The 18,575-nt window shown below is 41.4% G+C and overlaps 1 protein-coding gene across 4 annotated transcripts in view; it reads right to left on the bottom strand.

Annotated features, from left to right (window-relative positions):
• Orc3 (origin recognition complex subunit 3) overlaps nt 1-18,575 on the bottom strand; it is a 37,243-nt gene that overhangs the window by 7,144 nt on the left and 11,524 nt on the right. For 3 of the 4 annotated variants that reach the window (XM_075695826.1, XM_075695828.1, XM_075695830.1), the window contains 8 exons: nt 15,090-15,203; nt 11,640-11,773; nt 11,464-11,506; nt 10,013-10,126; nt 9,829-9,908; nt 7,453-7,601; nt 6,380-6,471; nt 2,390-2,478 (listed from right to left, as the gene is read on the bottom strand). In XM_075695826.1, coding sequence (XP_075551941.1) covers nt 2,390-2,478; nt 6,380-6,471; nt 7,453-7,601; nt 9,829-9,908; nt 10,013-10,126; nt 11,464-11,506; nt 11,640-11,773; nt 15,090-15,203 — 815 coding nt within the window. The remainder of the gene's footprint in view (nt 1-2,389; nt 2,479-6,379; nt 6,472-7,452; nt 7,602-9,828; nt 9,909-10,012; nt 10,127-11,463; nt 11,507-11,639; nt 11,774-15,089; nt 15,204-18,575) is intronic. The other variant, XM_075695827.1, reaches the window with a different exon arrangement.

Raw genomic sequence — 18,575 nt, 5'->3', positions numbered from 1 at the left:
TTCAGTATTAGATCTGGACATATCCAACCATGTTTGGCTACAAGGGACTAGCTAAGACGTGTCAGTGAAGTCTTCACTGTAATTTTACGGTATGTTTAATTCTACCGGATTGTCTGAGGCTTCTGAGGTTGGAGATACTATATAACCCGCTGCTGCAGTGTCTAGAAGACTTAGACCTGCCTTTTCCAAACTTAATATTGCAGCATACATACTAAATACATATGCAGGGCTTTCGCTGACAAAGTGATGTTTGGAGCAATTTTTGGGGAGCAGAGAAATACAAATTTCTGAGCACTTTGGAGCAGCCATACATCATGCTGAACAGCCACAGCCCTCTGTATGCATCTCCGTCGCAGTTTTGTTGACTAGGAACGCATTGGCTCCTGCCAAAAGGTGGCGCTTGTTATCTTTCCTCTTTTCATGCGTGAGGAGCTTGTTGACCTGGATAATGACACCATGTACGCCTATGGGAGGCCGCACCAGGATTTCATCACTAAGAACTTTGCGAACAAAGTTGCGCCACTCAGTGCACCTCTGTTTAGGCATCGTGAAATCCGGATCTCCATCCATGAGCTCTTTTATACAGTTGACGTGGATGCCTTTGGCCCTGTAATAGGTGATGCAGACGACCTCCGCCTTCAAAATTCGCACAAACAACTATCATACAGATTTCTCATACAGTACGCAATTGTAACCATAACCTGTCCCTATATGGAAAAAAAATAAAAAGCTGTCACCACTTGCAGCCTCCTGAACTTGGAGAGCAGAAGTTCTGTGTAATTGCAAAAGCTGCTTGTAGCAGATGTTGCAGTAAAATTAAGTTCTCCCACCCTTGAGTGCCTTCCTTTAGTATGCCACTACATCCCCATTGCAGTTAGGAAGGTCTGGACTGAACCCGAGGTCTCTGCGTATGCACCAGTATTCTAAGCCACCGGACGGCCTGCAGACGTGCTGCGACACTAGGGCCAGACAGTATACATAACTGGAGCAAGTCCTAGGAAATGAGCGAACTACTCCTCTTCATTAGAATCAACCAGAACATGGCCCATGAGGTGGAACATCTGACAATCAACATGTATGGAAACCATTGAAAATATCTCTCCTTTAAGCCCTTTTCCCACAAATTAGCAAGGAAGAAAACAAAGGCTGGAAAGCGCGAGCCCAGTCATAGCCTGCTATTGTGACACTATTGTGATGTATAGTCTGCTATTGGCTTGAGTGCGCTGAGCAAGTATTTGAGAGTGAATGTCACAAATACTGGTGGCTTTTGAGTAACAATTCCAAACGATGCTGTGATTCATACCTACAACTTCTCTATGCTATTTTACGAAGGCATTCCACTTGATGACATTGTAGGCATCACCACAGCCATTCTTTCTATCTTTCTCTCTTTTTTTTTCTCTCTAACAGCCCCTTTAGGGGCAACCAAGTGGTACATTGTCAGAGTTTGTACAATGCTCTCTGCCCGTAATTCCTCTATGTTCGCGCCCTCTAAGGGGGCATGGCCATAGCGCCAAAACAAGGAGCTTAAATCGCCACAGCGACGTCAAAAATGGCTCTGAAGCTCAGACATGCATATACAGTAAACCCTCATTTGTAATCCAATTTTAATAATAATACAAGGGGCAGTTCTTGAGCAACAAGAACGAAAAAAAGGAAATATGTATAACTTTGCATAATGTGTCAAAAGACAGTTTTTTGGTCATATATGTAAACCAAAAAGAAGTGCTCAAATAATGAGGTCATTTTAGACATGGACACTATGGCCATAAAACATTGTTTCGTCCTACCAAAAAATGAAACACTTAAAAAGCAACTAAATAAACATTGGTACCTGACCATAATATAAAAAGAAAATTTGAAGTGCTGATACTTGGGAAAAAAAGAAAACCCCATATGTGCAGGAGTTTGTGGCATGCCTGGTACAAATCTCAATGGCAGATTGAAACGGACTCCCATGCCATGTTTGCAGCCTTCTCAGAATATCACTAACCATAAACATTCCTCTCTTTCCCTCTTTTTATTTAAACTTGTAAAACGAGTAAAAGAAAATTCTGTGATGGCTGTGAAGACATAGTACTTTGTTCATGGTACTGTCAACTTTGGTAAATTTGGCTTAAGGTAATTCAATCTTCCTTTTTATTCAACCACAATCAAGAGACTCACAAGGAGCCCATGTTTTCTTAATATTTCTTTCATTCAAACTCCGCACAACGAAAAATCAGTTTTACATGCTTGTTAATATAGAATGAATGAAAGTCAAATGTCACACCATATAAATTCAAGCAAGCCATAAAAGGCCTAAACAATCTCCTGGACCATGCACTCTCTTTTGCAGTAAAAGACAAGTAAGGCACCAAAGAGCACTATTTTCTTCACACGATCTTACCTAAATGCTTCAGCAAAGAAGCTTGAAAATTCGTCTCTCAATGCTTCGAAGGGAGACACTCGCTTTGTCTTCGTAAGACTCTTCAGTTTCTGTTAAAAAAGAAGCCAGATATATAAAAGCTCTGCAAAAATGTTCTGTTTCCCACAAGCCACATGCATTGTGCTGCAAGCGAGTCAAATTGCACACTGGCCAGAACACCTCCAGCGTGTGCCATTTCTTCAGCAAGGAAAGTTGTATTTTTATGTTTAATCATCACAAAACATGCACTCTGTTTATTAATTTCCAAGCAGAAACATAATCAAAAAATAGTTATAGCGCCATTTCAAGTTAGAAAGTTGATTTCCTTGTGCGGTATAGTATGGTGCATGAAACCAACATAAAGTTTGAGAGGTTTAAGTATCAAGGAGGAGTGCAAGTTGCACGTACAATCCCACTGGCAATGCAACTACACAGCAGTACAGCATGCACTGCCGTGAAGCCACAGTGCACTTCAATAGACAGCAGCAGCAAAAGTGGTGATGGCGGTAACACAATAGTGGGCGATTGGTGATAACACATGATTAAGCAGCTTGAAAAGGAGCCAAGATGAGATGAAACATGCCAAACAATAATGTTTCTGGACGTTTGCTTTAAGCTAATAGGCATGCGAGGGTGGCTTTCATACTGATCAGAACAATGCTTACTTTAGTAAGTTACACTAGCAGACTTTTCCCCTTACCTCATAGGTTGTAATTTGAAGCACAGTTACACGCAGGGCTGTGTTACATGCACAAATGTAAGTATGTTAAATCGAGGGTCGTTTCATACTTTAAGTACACCCTCACATGACTAACATGAATGTAATTTATAACTTTAGCTTGAGCATACAGTTGAGAACTCTAGAAACGTGTTACTAAACAAAGGTTTTGATTATTTCGACTGAGCCCGAGTATTTCATTTCAGACATGTTCTATTGTGCTCGACATGAGTTGTAACACGGTATACACCTGCCATTATTCTTATAAATGGGGCTGTTACTATCAATCGCAATGGCATTTAGTTCACCAAATTTTCTAATGTTTGCAATGCCGTACAGTCTCTGAGCACCTTGGGCGATGGGCTCCCGTAATGTAACTCATAATGAGCATGATACAGTACACTTTCAACAAGTCAACTTAGGCATGACAGAAAAGTTGGTCGATTAAACGAAAGGCAGCAAAAAATACCAAAACACACCGTTGATTCATTTGGCAGTATTTGTCCCAATTCTAACTTGTCCACAAATCGAATGTCCATTCCCTTTTTATGGATTCAAATTAAAAACTAACGTAAACATGACAATAGCACTTCTAAACAAAGTAAATATCAAACGTGCACTAAATTTTTTTTACGAGAAGAACGTAGCAAACTTTTGATTCTGGCAATAAGACAAAGACAAAACCAGCGAACTTTACCTTCGCACAATTAAAACTTATTTAAAGTACGTCTTCACCCTCTCAGACAGTACCTAATCGCCGTCTATGTAGAACCACAACATGCCGTCCTCCATATGTTCCACAGTGCATTTGATAATCTGCATTTATCAAATGACTCCGCAACAATCCCAAAACCTATGTTGCCCCGACGGTAGGTTGTTGCAAATGCCACAAATGTGGTTTTGATTTTAATTTCATATTAGATTGCACCTCTCAAGCAATCTTTGGATGAATTTTAATGAGGAAAAAAAGGTGCGCGTTAGAATTGGGTAAATACTGTAATAATTCATTGCAAACTAAAAGCATTTGCACTTTAAAATCTTATTGGAGCAGGGGAAAAATATGGGAGATGACGTCAACGTATTCACTACACCCTAAGTGCCGCCAAGACTGATGCTGCTGCTAATGGAGTCACCGCTACAGTCACCATTGGGATCGGGCACCTGTGTCATGACCAGCCAAGTTCGAATTATCCAGTGAAGGCTAATTTTAGGATTTAAATTCAAATTTGCTCCCATAGAAATGTATAGACGGCGGCCAATATCTTCAGTCGGGATCAAATCAACTGAAAAACCTAATTACCTGAGTAGAATTAAAGGAAGTCTACTGTAGTACAAGTAGAAAGCAAGAAAAGCTAGGAAACTCCTTGCTTACAAGCACAAACAAGGGGAAACAGCGACCAAAGGAAACCACCATTTCTTTATTTTCACAAACCCTTCACAAAGCATTTATGTCATTACAATGTGTTGACACCATACTATGATGCCTAGGAACTGCCCACCTACTGACATTCCCTGTGACAAGTGCTTCACGTTTATTATTATGCATGCAACAAATCTTGTTGCACACACGATTGGGCTAATCCTCTGCGAAGTGGGAGCAGAGTGGAACATTTATTCAGAGCTGACTTTTCACTGCAGCGCATAGCCTTTCAAGGCTTGCACACTGTGCTCTAGTCCTCATACAAAGTGGTGCATCTAATTGCCTTGTCGTATGTGGTTCACGCTGCATAACATGCTATGTACTACTTACTATTCTGTCACCTCCAATAGAATTCTCGTACTATAATGGTTAATGCGCATTTCTCATAAACGAAAAGTAATGAGATTGAACTCGGCCCAAAGATGAGAGCTTCTTTCCTGCTCAGCAGCACTTTGTGATAACCAAATGGAAGCACTAAGGAAAGGCTGTTCTTGTAATACATAGAATGGCTATTGCCATTCAAAATTAAACAAATATATTGTAACGAGACAGCAGTTTTTCCGACAGGCCGACCTGATGCAACAGAGACCATAGAAGCACCAAAGAACCAAGCGGGAAGTGCACGTCTCGGTGTTGCCAGTCGTACAAACGCCTTTGACTCTCTTGGGATTTCAGAAGGCGGTCACGGGCAATTTCCTTTGCGTGGGCCCAGCGGGCGATGGCGTCAAGTACACATTTACTGGTCGGTGCCGCATGAACAGGGAGGGTTTTGTCAAGGGGTAGTGCTGGTTCTCGGCCGAACAGAAAGAAAAATAGGGAATAACCGGCTGTGTCGTGGCGCGAGAAATTGTAAGCAAATGTGACAAACGGTATAGCGAGGTCCCAGTCAATGTGGTCTGAAGAGACATTTAGCGAGCAAGCCTGTGAGAGTGCGATTGAGACGCTCCATGAAGCCATTTGTTTGCGGACGGTATGACGTGGATAGCTTGTGCCTCATGGCACACGACTGCAGGATGTCCACGATAACTTTTGATAGGAATGTACAGCCACGGTCTGTGAGAAGTTGTCACGGAGCTCCATGTAATAAAATCACGTCGCTGCTGTCTTGTTACACAGGCCCATACCGAGTGCTTCGTGCCATGACTCCCGTCACCTACGAGATTGTCCCTGATGCCCCATCTGTTTCCCAGTCCAGTGATATTCTGCACGTGACACGACTGAAGCAGTATCACCCTCCCAGTGATGACATTTAGATGCTCCGGGATGTCGCTTCTGCTACACGCTTCTGCTACACGCTTCTGCTACACGCTTCTGCTACACGCTTCTGCTACACGCATGTGGTATTTGATTGTTTGAATGAGGAACGTGGGAGCCATCACTCGAGAAAAGAGGAGAAAGAACGAACTGGGCTCACGCTGTGGACCTAACCGGTCAGCGCTGCAACTGCTGTTGTAAATATAACCTGTAAATAGTTGCTCGTCTTACTGACTCGTCCTTCGCGTAACAATATAAAGCAGCATTTTATAATGGCTTGACGCAGCTTACTTCCCCCAGAAAACATCAGCGCAGTGGTAAAAACCAGGCAGTTCAAGTGTACACAACCTCCTGACCATGCTACTTTTGGCACATGCTACTTTTGGCACATCAAAATAAAGCTTGTAATACACAGCAAAAATTGCATTCAAATAAAACATCCTCAACACTGCAATCACTTCAGGAATGTACACTGTCCAAACGTTACTGTCAAATGACAAAATGGCCTCCAGGTAAAGTAATGACTGGCAGAAAACTGTTTCATAAAGACAGCTATCATCATGCCATGAGAAGCCCTAACCTCTTGAAACTGTGACCTGCTCCGCAGCTTCCCCCATTCCAAGACGACTGGCTCTGCTGTTTCACTCGCATCCTGTGCTTCAGAAATGTCACCTTAGAGAACAAAAATGAAACAAGAAAACATGCATATTGGGAACATAATTCCCGAAGTATTCAAGGCTGGAAGACCAATAGATAAACTTCTGCGTTATATTTCTGTATGCACACTAAGTGCACATTACATGCATGACAGCAGGTTAACGAAGGCTTCAAAGTAAACTGATATCAGTTGTATTCATAACCAGAAACAACCAAAAATAAATGAGCCACATTCATATTTTATGGCTACATTGAACATTTTCAAGAAAAAGCTACTAAAATATGAATATTGTACTCATCTCAATTAGGGCATTTTTTAATTTCATGACCCATCTAGCCTGACAGTTCAAAATGCTCAATGAAGTGTTTGGGAGAATGCAGCGCTGTTTAAGTAAAGAAAACACACTTTGCATAAAATCATAACATGCACAATGCCCAAGAGCAAAACTGCACAGACACTGTACAAATACTGAGGAAGCTTGTTGAGGTAACCAAAGTACCTGCAATAGGGTACAAACTAGGGCCGGTTTTCAAAAACCTGAACATAACTGCTGCCTCTCGCCACTAGCTACCTTTTTGTCTTTTGCCTAAATCAGCTTCCGATGCTGCATCACTTTTCATTGGTAAGCCACTACATTTGGTGCCATCATTGTAGTGTTACACAGGCACCAAATTAGAGCGGCGGTGTAACACAAGCAACTTGAGCCTTTTCCTTCCTGCCACGAATGAGCACAGATGTGCATCTGCCACAGCAGAGATGGCGACATTATTGGTGCAACCAACCAATCAGCGCCACAGCATACATATACCCTGATTCTCTTCACATCACCCTCCTCTCACCTGCCGCGCTCCACGCACGTTCCTTTCCACCACACTTCAGAGCCCAACCATAACAGCATCAAAACCCGTCTGGCTCCACAAAGAAAGTTTCACTTCAAAAATTCAATTCAGAAACACAAAGCAGTCAGTTGTACCAGTCACATACAAGACACATACCAGTCAAAGCTGTGAATTTTTCTACATATTCCACAAGGTGGGTTTTCAGCTCAGCAATGCTTGTAGGAGCCTGTGAGAGGTCTTTATGAGACTCAAGAATCGACAAAGCATCACCAATCCTCTTCTGTAACTCGTCAATGGACATTACACTGTAAATATAAAGTACATATATCACCCGCGTGAAAACTGCGCGAGGACACTGCGTGAATTGGAATGTTAAACGAACGCAATCACACTACATCAAAATGGTAAGTAATGCTAGATCAGTAGATTACAGTTTTGAAGTTGCAAACATTATTCTTTCTGTAAACAGAGGTTCATAATGCTAAAAATGTTTTTAAAAAGTCTAAACAAAGAATAGGCAATAGCCCTAGTGTAAAATTTCTGCACGAACCGCTAACCATGATGTCGTAGATTTTGGCATCAACTGCCCGAGGCAAGATGATCATTGATATTTTTCTTTCTTTTTTGTCAGAGAACACTATTATAAAGTAATGAAAGTTCAGTTTTACAGTTTACCATCTTTCCTAGTGCAAAAATGAGCAAAACTGCATAACTAAAAATGAAATCAGCAGTCAATGTGATATCATGGGCACAGTAATATGGGCAGAGAATTCATAAAGAGAAGTTCTAGATGTATTGATTGATAGAATGATTGACCTGAAACAATTGTGAGGACACTAGCCCAATGTGCTACTTTAGAAGATACTAGACTCTCGTCCCCTGACATTTGCCTTGTCTGCAAGATTATCGTGTCGCCTAATGTTCCTTCAATGGCAAAAGTAGGTGTCGTAGTTGCACAGCTGCGACAAGAGAGGGATGAATTTTATTTTACGAACAGCTCTCCATCCGAGCCGTCGCCATTGGTAACGTGTCATGTGTTAGAGATAGCACGAATGCTCTTACGAGTGCTCTAACTACCGTGTAGCTGTTACTTGTTCAATAAATCAATCAATCTCTATTGTTTCTTTATGGTATATAACAACCTATATTTATATAGGCAGGAAACGGCAGGACAGAATAGATTAACAAACATGTCCAAAAAACAAGAAATTTTACACTAGCATAGGAGTTCCTTTTATAAGCTAAATAGGTGAAAATGAACAAGCTGCTTATGCAAATTAAATCTTGTGGGTGATGTGATGCTATGTGGTAATGTGTTTCAAAGTTTAGCCCAAGAGCTAATCAACATCGCATATCTAAAGCATCACAGGAGCGATGAAACAGCAGTGGAGAGCTCCACATTAATTTCAGCTACCTGTGGTTCTTCAATGTGCACTCAAAACATGGTACACAACCAATTTTATGTTCACCCATAGGTAAGCAACCATTGCAATCTGCAATCAAAACACAACATAACACTGTGCAACACAACGCCTCAGCCACTTGTCCAACCCTAGGGTGGTCAAAAGTTGGTCTTCAGTCTCTCTTATACTAAAATGTCACGGTGTTTATCCTCAGTAGCTTATCAGAACTTTAAAAACTCAGCACACAATTATGCACATTGTGTGTCTAGTTACTTAAACAACAAAAAGCAAAGACTTGTAAAGTCACAGTTTCGCCTGTTTCTTAATCTTCACAATATAACTGTACCAATCCCAGTGGCATCTTTAGCATTTTAATGATAGCAGCACAGTCAAACAAGTTGTGGCAGTTTTAAGAAAAGTCTGCACAAGTCACTGACCGCAGACAGCTATACCACATCAGTAAGATGAAATAAAGGCACTTTCTCACTTCTAATGCAAAAGAGTACAACAAAAACAAAGAACCATAATTCGTTCCTTGCTCTCCATAATTTACCTAGCAGCCACGGGAGTATTATGTGCACATTTGTGCACATGAATTGTAAATATTCAGGTTTACTTTCGTGCATTAAAACTGATGTATTTCTATCATTACCTCAAACCTAGCCAGTAAGCTTTCCCTAAAATGGGCACCTGCACCTGAAAGCATCAAAGTGGCACATTCAAGTGAAACATTTCATTTTCATACCTGACTCAGTCCTTTCTATGAACAGTTAAAATGTTGGCTAGCAATACTCTGTTGATTAAGTTTACAAAGATTCAGTATTTTTCATGTTTGTAAGATCTGCCTGTTCAAGTAATTCACCTGAAAAGGTGGTCGTGCCAATCGCCAGATGTCCTTTTTTTTTCTTTTTTTAACTGATGTAGAATGTGTAGGATCCCATATCATCATGTGGTATTGGATGTGGAGGCAATAGAACATATTGGTTTTAAAATGCAAACACACCAAAAACACAAATGAGATTCTTCACAGAGCAACATTGTAGCATAATGCATGAATTAATGCAAAGCACAGCCTCATACAATCATCTATCTACTTCATGACAACGAATCAAGAAAAAAAATAAATTACCGAATCAGCTTGACCAACTTGCTAAACTCTTCAGTCTCGCACACAGGTGCCTGAAGGAATGTCATGTACACTTCCCGAAGCTGAAACAATACAAAAAGAAGAAAAGAAAGAAACAAGCAGCTCACAAGCGAAGTTTATAAGGGCAAACAGTTCTTGATTGGAATTCAGACTCTGGACAGCTTACATGATTTCCAAGGGAGCAGCCAGGGAGCTTTTTGGCAAACTCATACAACACATGAAGTAATAGCAGACTGTTCTTGTGGTGGCTGTGCAAATCCTTCACCATTCTACAAATTCTCTGAGAAACCAAAAAGGACACAAACCTGTCAGGTGCAGTGAGATAAAAGATTTTCTCAAGATATCAATTATATTAAAGGGACCCTGAACCTCTTTAATCGAAGTGGAGAAAGGTATTTGAAGCAAAAATAGGCTATTTCAGAAATACTTTGCACTCAAAAAGTACTGAAATGCGTTACACAGAAGCGGAGTTATTGGCAATCAAACATGGCCTCCGCTGTGCTCCCTTTCCTTCTTCAATGCCTTGCCCTGCGAAGGCTACGGCGAAGTGGGGCGTGCCCACAACGCTCCGCTTTCTAGATGTCAACATGGCGCGCAGTTCAAATTTCATTTTGTATGTTAACATTTCGGTGCCTACGACGCACTAAATGTAAGCCAAACGTGGTTGTCCTCAGCAAGCCTCAGTGCGCTTAACCAGTGAACCTGTGGCGGCACCTCGCAGCGGCCGCGGTACTAACACTTTGTAGCAAACCACAGCTACCTATAGCAGCCACGTACGGGAATCCACTTTATTACAAAATAAAGTATCCAGGAGAGAATGAGGAGAAGGCTTCTCTAGAAAAGAGAGCACTTGAGAGGAGGGTGACTTCGCGCTCCGCTTGCGAGTTCACCGCACCGCCTACGACAGAAAAACTTGGCTGAAATGTTCACAGCAGCGCGTGCTACCCGCAGACTATGTTATTTCACCAAGCCCAAGGGGTGGTTCAGGGCCCCTTTAAAGGCCAACTGCAGTGAAATTTCACTATGGCTAAATTGGTAATAAATGAGTAGCAATCTTGGCAAGGCTGCTGGGAAGGTAATTGTGTAATTTTCCTATCAGCAGCTTTTTAATAGTGCCTAAGCAGACAATACGTGTACCTAGTGGTTAGCAGTGATGAAGCAAGTCACAGCATGCTGCCTCCGAGATTTTTCGGTGTGTTTACAGGCAGCTGCAGACGTTGCTTAATCTCAAAGCTCATGCCAAGAAGTTGCGTGCTCTGAGAAATGCATCACATCCGGCAAGCGGCAATGGTGTTTTTCTTTCTTTCTTTTTTTCCAAGTCAGTTTTGGTGTCAGAAACACCCATCTCTGTGAGCCTTTCGTGATTCAGCCGGTCGTTTATCAAACACAACATTCTGCGCGGAGGCTGCTTTGTGTATCTACACTATCATATAGACGTGTCCAAAAATTTCATTGCTATTGCCCAGGGGCAAGTCTGCCCAGTAAGGCCTTTTTTTTTTTGCGAATCTTCGCAGCTTATTACTTCCCCTCATCAACAACTTTTGCCACAAAGAATATGCTAGAATACCCTTTCGTTTTACTGAATGAAAGGTTCAGAGTCAGCAAAATCTCACTCGCCTTGGATGTTGTTTCTGATGAAAGCTTGTTGTTCATCAAGTACCTGCAATAAAGAAGATGCTCACAAACATGTATGATAATCTACGAATCAGTGCCAAGCACACGAAGTGCACATCCCGAGCGCCAATTCCATAGTCAACTGCACATGAAATGACTGAAGTGGTGTCATGCAGTACCTCTGGTATGATGGCTGGCCTAGGACATCATTCATTTCCATCTGCGACATGCCCTGAAGGACATCTTTCAGCTCTTCTTGGCGGCAGCAGAGGTGGGAAGCAGGATTATGATAAAAATGCTCAAACATGCACATCTGAAAAACAGTTAGGAAAAGCCTATTGCGAATCCATATTGCTGCAATACAATTACGGCAATGTTACAGTTCTCCAGGAAACTGCAAGGCTGAGAAAGTTCCACGAAATAGAAAAACATGTGGTCCAGCTAAGAGTACCGAAAAACTATAAAAGGAAACACATAGAAATTTGTGAGAAAGCTTTGAAGTTGTAGGAAAATTCCTCCCGTTCTGGGAGTAGAACCTGGGACCGACAGCTTTCAGGGGTGGTTGATCTACGATCCGAACAAACCAGGAGGCTAGCACAACACAGAGTGAAGCCAAATTAATAGACTGCTTATAGTGCACCAACACTGAACATAAAAAATTAATTCTGCAGAAATTCACAAGGTGAGCAAAGTTTCATAAATAGGAAAAATATTTCTTCAACTGTGAAATTTCCTTCGGAAAAATCCACACAGATTTCCTTTGTAGCTTAATGCTGCACTCGGGTGGATGACAACATACTAGTGACAGTAAATAGTACGAATTAGCGCATGTATTCCCTGTGGCCCTGTACAAATGTGTCAACTTTTGTGCCTTATATGCATGCCTTTTATACGACGTACTCCACCTAATAAACAACACTCAACCAGAGATGAGGCGCACATCAGGCATGTGCCCTCCCCACTAAATATTTTTTAAACTGCACCTGGCATAAAACTATGCGCAATAACACCCACAATTCATCCACCCTTATCCCCCAGACAAGTGCAAGACCCCACTCCCCTGAAAAAAAGAATGTTTCTGGCTAGGTCACTGTCTTCAACACAACCACTAGCAACTTCCTCCTGTTGACGGTTCCACTTTATTAAACCCCCCAATCTGTTTCCAACACACTCGGGCAAAATACCTCATTTAGAGCTAAGGACATAATTAAGGTTATTCTGTAGCATAGTCGCCGGTGAAAGTTTCAAAAGTTGACTCAATTCATATTGAAACTAGGGAAGGGCGAATATTCAACTATGAATCTAATACAGTGAAAGCTCGTTAATTCGAACTTCAATAATTCGAACTTATGGATAATTCGAACTGTACGATTTGGTCCGGCCAAGCTCCACAGAAGTCTATGTACAAAAAAGTCCGTTAATTCGAACGCGAGAAGGTTCCCTCACGGATAATTCGAACTACGCTCGCCTGGCACACGGCCAGAGAAACGCGCCTACTGCCTACACACAAGGCTGTATTGCCTCCGAAACGGAGAGAACGGCGAGAGAAGGCAAAATCAAAAAATCTAACCGACGCGGGGTCAGCCAGAAGACAGCGGCGGCTGCCGCCTCTCCGTTCTACGTAACCCCCGAGACTTCTTGCCCGTTGCGAATCTCTGAGTCTTTGCAAATCTTGTACAGCTGCTAATGTGCGGAGATGGCACGGCAAGCTCCAAAACACAGCGAATCGTACGTCGCAGCTGCGCTTGCAATCAAGAACCAACGAATCAGGGACTTCGCCACCTTCACATGTTCAGCGTCTTTGTCTCGGCAGTCTTCATCAGTTGTGCACCTCTGTTTTCAGCTTAGGAGGTATCGGCCGTCGAGATTCATTGTGATGGTGTTAAGCCTCGGCTAACGTTCGTTTCGGTGGAAATCGGTGGTGTGGCACAGTCGGACCCAGAGCTTCGACTTGAAGATGGCGTGTGCCACTTTCTGACACGCCAAATTTCTGACATGCCCTACTGCTTCCAAATCGCAGTGTACTGTTGCCCTCCTTCACTTTCGTTAGTTAGAACTTTCGTTAATTCGAGCTGAAGCGGCTTCCCCTTGCGGTTCGAATTAACGAGCTTTTACTGTATTATACACTGACTATTCGTATTCAAAAAGGAACTATTAGGTATTCACATACTGGAAACTAACCAAGTATTGCAAAACTTACTATTAAAGCCTTGCTACTGTATCCTGTCTGCTAAACAAAGCACTGCAAATTATCAGAAATGAAAGGACAACAGAAGGTTTCAAACCAATGCAGATACAAAATGGGTAATGCAAGCTTTGTTTTCAGCTTCGTGGCAGAAGCCTACATGACAACAGTGATTTTTGTATGTAGCTTTTGTTTTAGTCTTTTTAGAAGTTAGTCGTGTACAACTTTTACCTTTTACATTAAGACCAGTGATGTTTTCCTCCCAATGGGTCCATTTACATGCATTTACGGCACACAAGTACGCCAGCAGCTTTTTTTTTTCATTTTTCACAACTTTTGGACTGTTTTCACTGACCACTTCTTTAACGTTTTTAGAAAGCTAGTCATACAGCAGTCATTCATTCTTGAAAAGCTTGTTTGTAACCAGGCTCTAAATATGTTGAGAAGCTATTCAAGCAGTTTTTTAATGACAATTAGTGATCTTGTGTATAAAACAGATCCTTTGTTCCTGATAGTTAGCTGCCTTTTTTTTACACTATTCAGTAAAGGTGTGGTACCTAATTATACTGAAATATGTATTCCTGCTGTAAATATATGTTGGTGTTTGACTACTGAATATTTAATACTTATTCGTATTTAAAAAAATAGATATTCGCCTACCTCTAACTGAAACATTTAATCCTTTAAAGATAAGAGTGAGGTATTTGCCATTTGATACTAGACTGCTTACTTCTGAAGGTGTGCTGCAATGTTGAAAATGTTACAGCTACTCAAATTTACTCTCGTCACACAAGGATGAACATCATTCTTGCGGGCATCTTCTTTCAGATGTCTATTCCTGCTGCTTTACTGCCAAGGCTGCTATGTACATCAAACCATTCCATAGCATTCCCGACAGGAAAGCACCAAGAATGTATTGTTAGAGAATGAAAACTCCTACCAGACGGATAATGACTGTCGTCATTAGGCAAGAACACATTATAAAGAAATAAAGAACAGATCTATACAAACATCAGTGCTTACAGAGTCATGCACAGTAAGCAATTATTTTGGACTCCAATACTGTTAAATCATGTTTAGGGAGCCATATGATATGTATAGACCACTGGGATGCTACAATAAAAGTTGTGCTTGCAGCTCAACCTTTTTGTATGCGCTTGCGAAAATATTTTTAAATGATTTAAACTTAGGCTGCAAGTGCAAGAAAGCTGGCAAATAATTTCACTTTCAACACGCATATGTAACCTACTATTACTTTCCAATCTTGAGCACCAGGGCCAATCCCAACATTGGTTACACTAGTTAGGCATGCACAGAGGAAACAGTCCGTGATGGGCACCTAAGCGCTATTTGCTGTAAAAGAGCAAAATATTTAAGTGTGTGCATTGCTATTATAATCACACAAGTGATTCTGAACATATTGTGACAAAAAGAGAGAACTTGCCTTCAACATCTGAAGCAGGTTCGTTAGGGAAAAGTCGTGAAACAGCACGACATCCACGATAAACTGGAAGACAGCATGGCCTAGCTTGAAGGAGATGGACGACTCTAAAAGGACCTATAAAAGCATCATGCTTGAGCAAGGCAATATATATGCACAACACAGGTGGCTGCCATAGTGGACCAAAGTTGTTTGTAGCGAGAGATATCGGCACCATAAACAATAAGCTGCACTGCAAAGAACAGATTCTTTAATTAAAAAAGGCAGTTGATTTCCTGGACTTCATTGACTTCCATGTGGTTGTAAATAAAAAGAATACTTATGCTTCTCACTCGCTGCAACTTAAAGTGGCACTAAAACACTTCTTGGACACAGTAAAAAAACATTTTCCATCTGTAGACGATGCCACCATGAACATGCAAGCTAAATGCTATTAACACTCAGGGATGGAAGCGACCAAAGAAGTTTTGGAACAGCTCTGGGAGCAGCAAATGTGGCACTTTGGAGCATGTTTGGAGCACGAATTGCCTGTTTTGGAGCAGTAAACAGGCATTTTGGAGCAGCTTGATAAAGGTCAATATGAGTGAAATACAGGCATATGAAAAAAATGTGCTCCTTATTTGACTTTGTAGAACCCTATTAGGTTACAACAGATCAGTTCAGCAGAAGGCCGAAAGGTAAGAAATATTTATGACAGGAAAAAAATTGTCATCCACCTGACATCCACCATGAAGCTGCAAAGGAAACTCCTACAGGTTTCTCAAAAACCACCATTAAGTTGCATACCGGATGTGCCAACTGAACGCGTCCAAGAAAAAAGTAACCGAGGGCATTCCATGAAAGCACCCACTTGACTTGTGTTAATGCAAGTCAAGTCATTTTTTTTAATAAACAAGAAACTAGTATTATGGACTAACATTTATTACCTTACTCATTCAATAAGGTGGCAATGTAAAGGCTCAGAAATGCGTCGAGAAATTACTGACAACTGCATACATAGCGACATAGGTATTGTGTGGTTCTCTTTAAAAGAAAAAAATAGAAAGCCTGCAATGTTTTCTTTTTGTTTTTTTTACATCCTCACGACAATGTGTACCAGCACCAGTAATATAAGTGGTCTCAGATGTAGGTTCATCAGCTAGTCCAGTGTGTATATTAGAAACATGCGAACCTAGATCGCAGTCTCGTAACGGTTCAGAAAGTGAATCGTTATAAGATCACGCTACTTTGCGTTTGATAGGGACCAAAGATGCACGCCAAAACGTTCTGGCACGGCGAGAAAAATGGGCGGCAGCTCGTTCCCAGTACCCATTAGGTTTGCATAAAGATTTATGCAATCTTTGGTGTGCAGAAACGTTCCAACAGTCACAGCATCCTTTTTTAAAATTTATTTTATTTTAGAGGCTTTCTTTCTCATTAAAAACTCGTTAAAAACTCGTCTTCACAAATTTTTCATTTTTCTAGATACTGTTATCGGTCCTTTGTCAACATCATCCATAACTTATTCATTGACCATCTCATCGATTATGTAAATTTATAAATTTAGCTTATTAAACATGCTTGTGCACAATGAACGAGAAATATTCACAGTGGCCACCATGAACAACACCCGTCAAGGTACAGTGAACGTCACTCATGTAGTGCCCTCTGGTAATTTTTAATTCTTGGTGACCTTCAGTTAAGATAGCAGAATACTGCACAATAAATGTGAAGTAACATACTGGTCATTGCACGTTTGCCAGTATTTTCTATCACTTACTAAGAAAAAGCTCTAAGATATTTTTGAAAACAATAAAGGGATAAAAATCCCTGCATCATCCACCAGTATGTTGAATACACTCGATTATTCAGGCTTAATCGTGGCTCTGCCACAGCTGCCATAAAGCCAATGAAAAATGGTAACCGATGTTTCGTGCGCTGAACGATGGATTTTAAAAATTTTTGTACTCAACCTGTGCAAGTCGCGTCGTGAACATTATTGCCGCCAACACAATTTTGGAAGCTTATGGTTTCGCCGAATGTTTAATTACGACCCCAATTCGGCTCCAAAGGTTGACTACATACGAAACTTTACACCCTTGGTTTGCGTTCTGCGGCAGCAAGAGCCCGATTTTGTGTGTGGTTGGGCTGAAAATAGTGTAGCCACAGCGCAAATTTGAGTGAATATTGCGGTTGCCATTGGATATTTCTGACCAAGAAGTTTGCTGCGCTATCATCCCAGTAACTAGATGGTGTGCATGTGCAAAATAGACTTAAACTGTCACACGCATGGGGTTTGTCCATTAATTGACGCAGATGTACCAATAGAGTGCGAAAGCAAGTGCTAAAATGTATAATGAAACTGATGAGCTACACGCTGAGCAAGGTGTATGAACCTAGTCATTCAGCAAGACTTTCCTTGCTGACTGCCCCATGAAATGAGCGCCAGTTCAAATTGTATTTAGCTGGTCCGCATATACGCAAACACATAACACTTATATAAAACATTCGTAATGCGTTGCATAGCACAAAACAGTTTTCATTTTCTTGCAGCCTAGTTACAATTATGCCACCAAACACATCCACACTACAAAGACGACACTGAAACAGATTACTTAATCTTGGATTGCAGGGCTAGACGATAGCCAAGGCATGTGTATGGCGTTGCAGTTGCCATTGAAAGCACATATCTTGCTAAATTTGGCAACTTCATATGAAATTAACGTTTTGGCGCCAGTTGGCACAGCTTGATGGTTTGATGCGTGACGGTGCAATTGGCGCAGCACTTCCATCCCTGAACACTGCGTGCAGCAAGGAGTACCTACAATGTCATGCAACAAATCCCTTGCTCTTTCCTGCAGATTTTTGAAACTGCCCTTATTCAACCTTAGGGAAGAGCAGTGACGACATTATATAAAGCATTATGGCCCATAGAGACTGTTCACTGGGTAAATGCATGCCCTTTCCCACACTTCTCTCTCTCTCTTTTTGAGAATGAAAATGCAGCAGTTTTTAATGTGTCCCATCAGTCTTGTCACTGCTCCTTCGTTACCCTCAGGCACCTTTGCCAGACAACAGTTTTGAAGGGTTACTATGAGTGCACCGTGGAATGAAGAAAAGGAAGAAAGGAGAAATAGAGACAGGGCATTGTTATTGGTGCCACCTAAGCCAAAGGGATGAGTTGTGGGTGAACAGGGAAAGTTAACATTGTACCAATATATTCGTACTTGCAAACTGGGTTCTTTCAAAAAAGGTGCTTCAGGGATATACCGTATTTAACTGCGTAAGGTGCCGCCCTCATGTAAGGCTCCCGCTTTGGAGCGCAAATTTTTCGGAAAAAAAGTTCTGCTAAGCCTCATACAGAGCTTGTGTCTAATTGATGCTGCTACTAGATGGCACAAGTTACTGTCCTGCCAACATTAGCATCATCTTAAGTACTACACTGGATCATGTGGTATAGGTTAAGCACGCTTTAACAGCATCAGCTGTGCTGCATCGTGCTTTCATGTG

This window comes from Dermacentor variabilis, chromosome 6 (assembly GCF_050947875.1).
Source record: "Dermacentor variabilis isolate Ectoservices chromosome 6, ASM5094787v1, whole genome shotgun sequence".
Lineage (NCBI taxonomy): Eukaryota > Metazoa > Arthropoda > Arachnida > Ixodida > Ixodidae > Dermacentor > Dermacentor variabilis.
The sequence above is the reverse complement of the archived record's forward strand: the minus strand, read 5'-3'. Positions and strand labels throughout refer to the sequence as shown.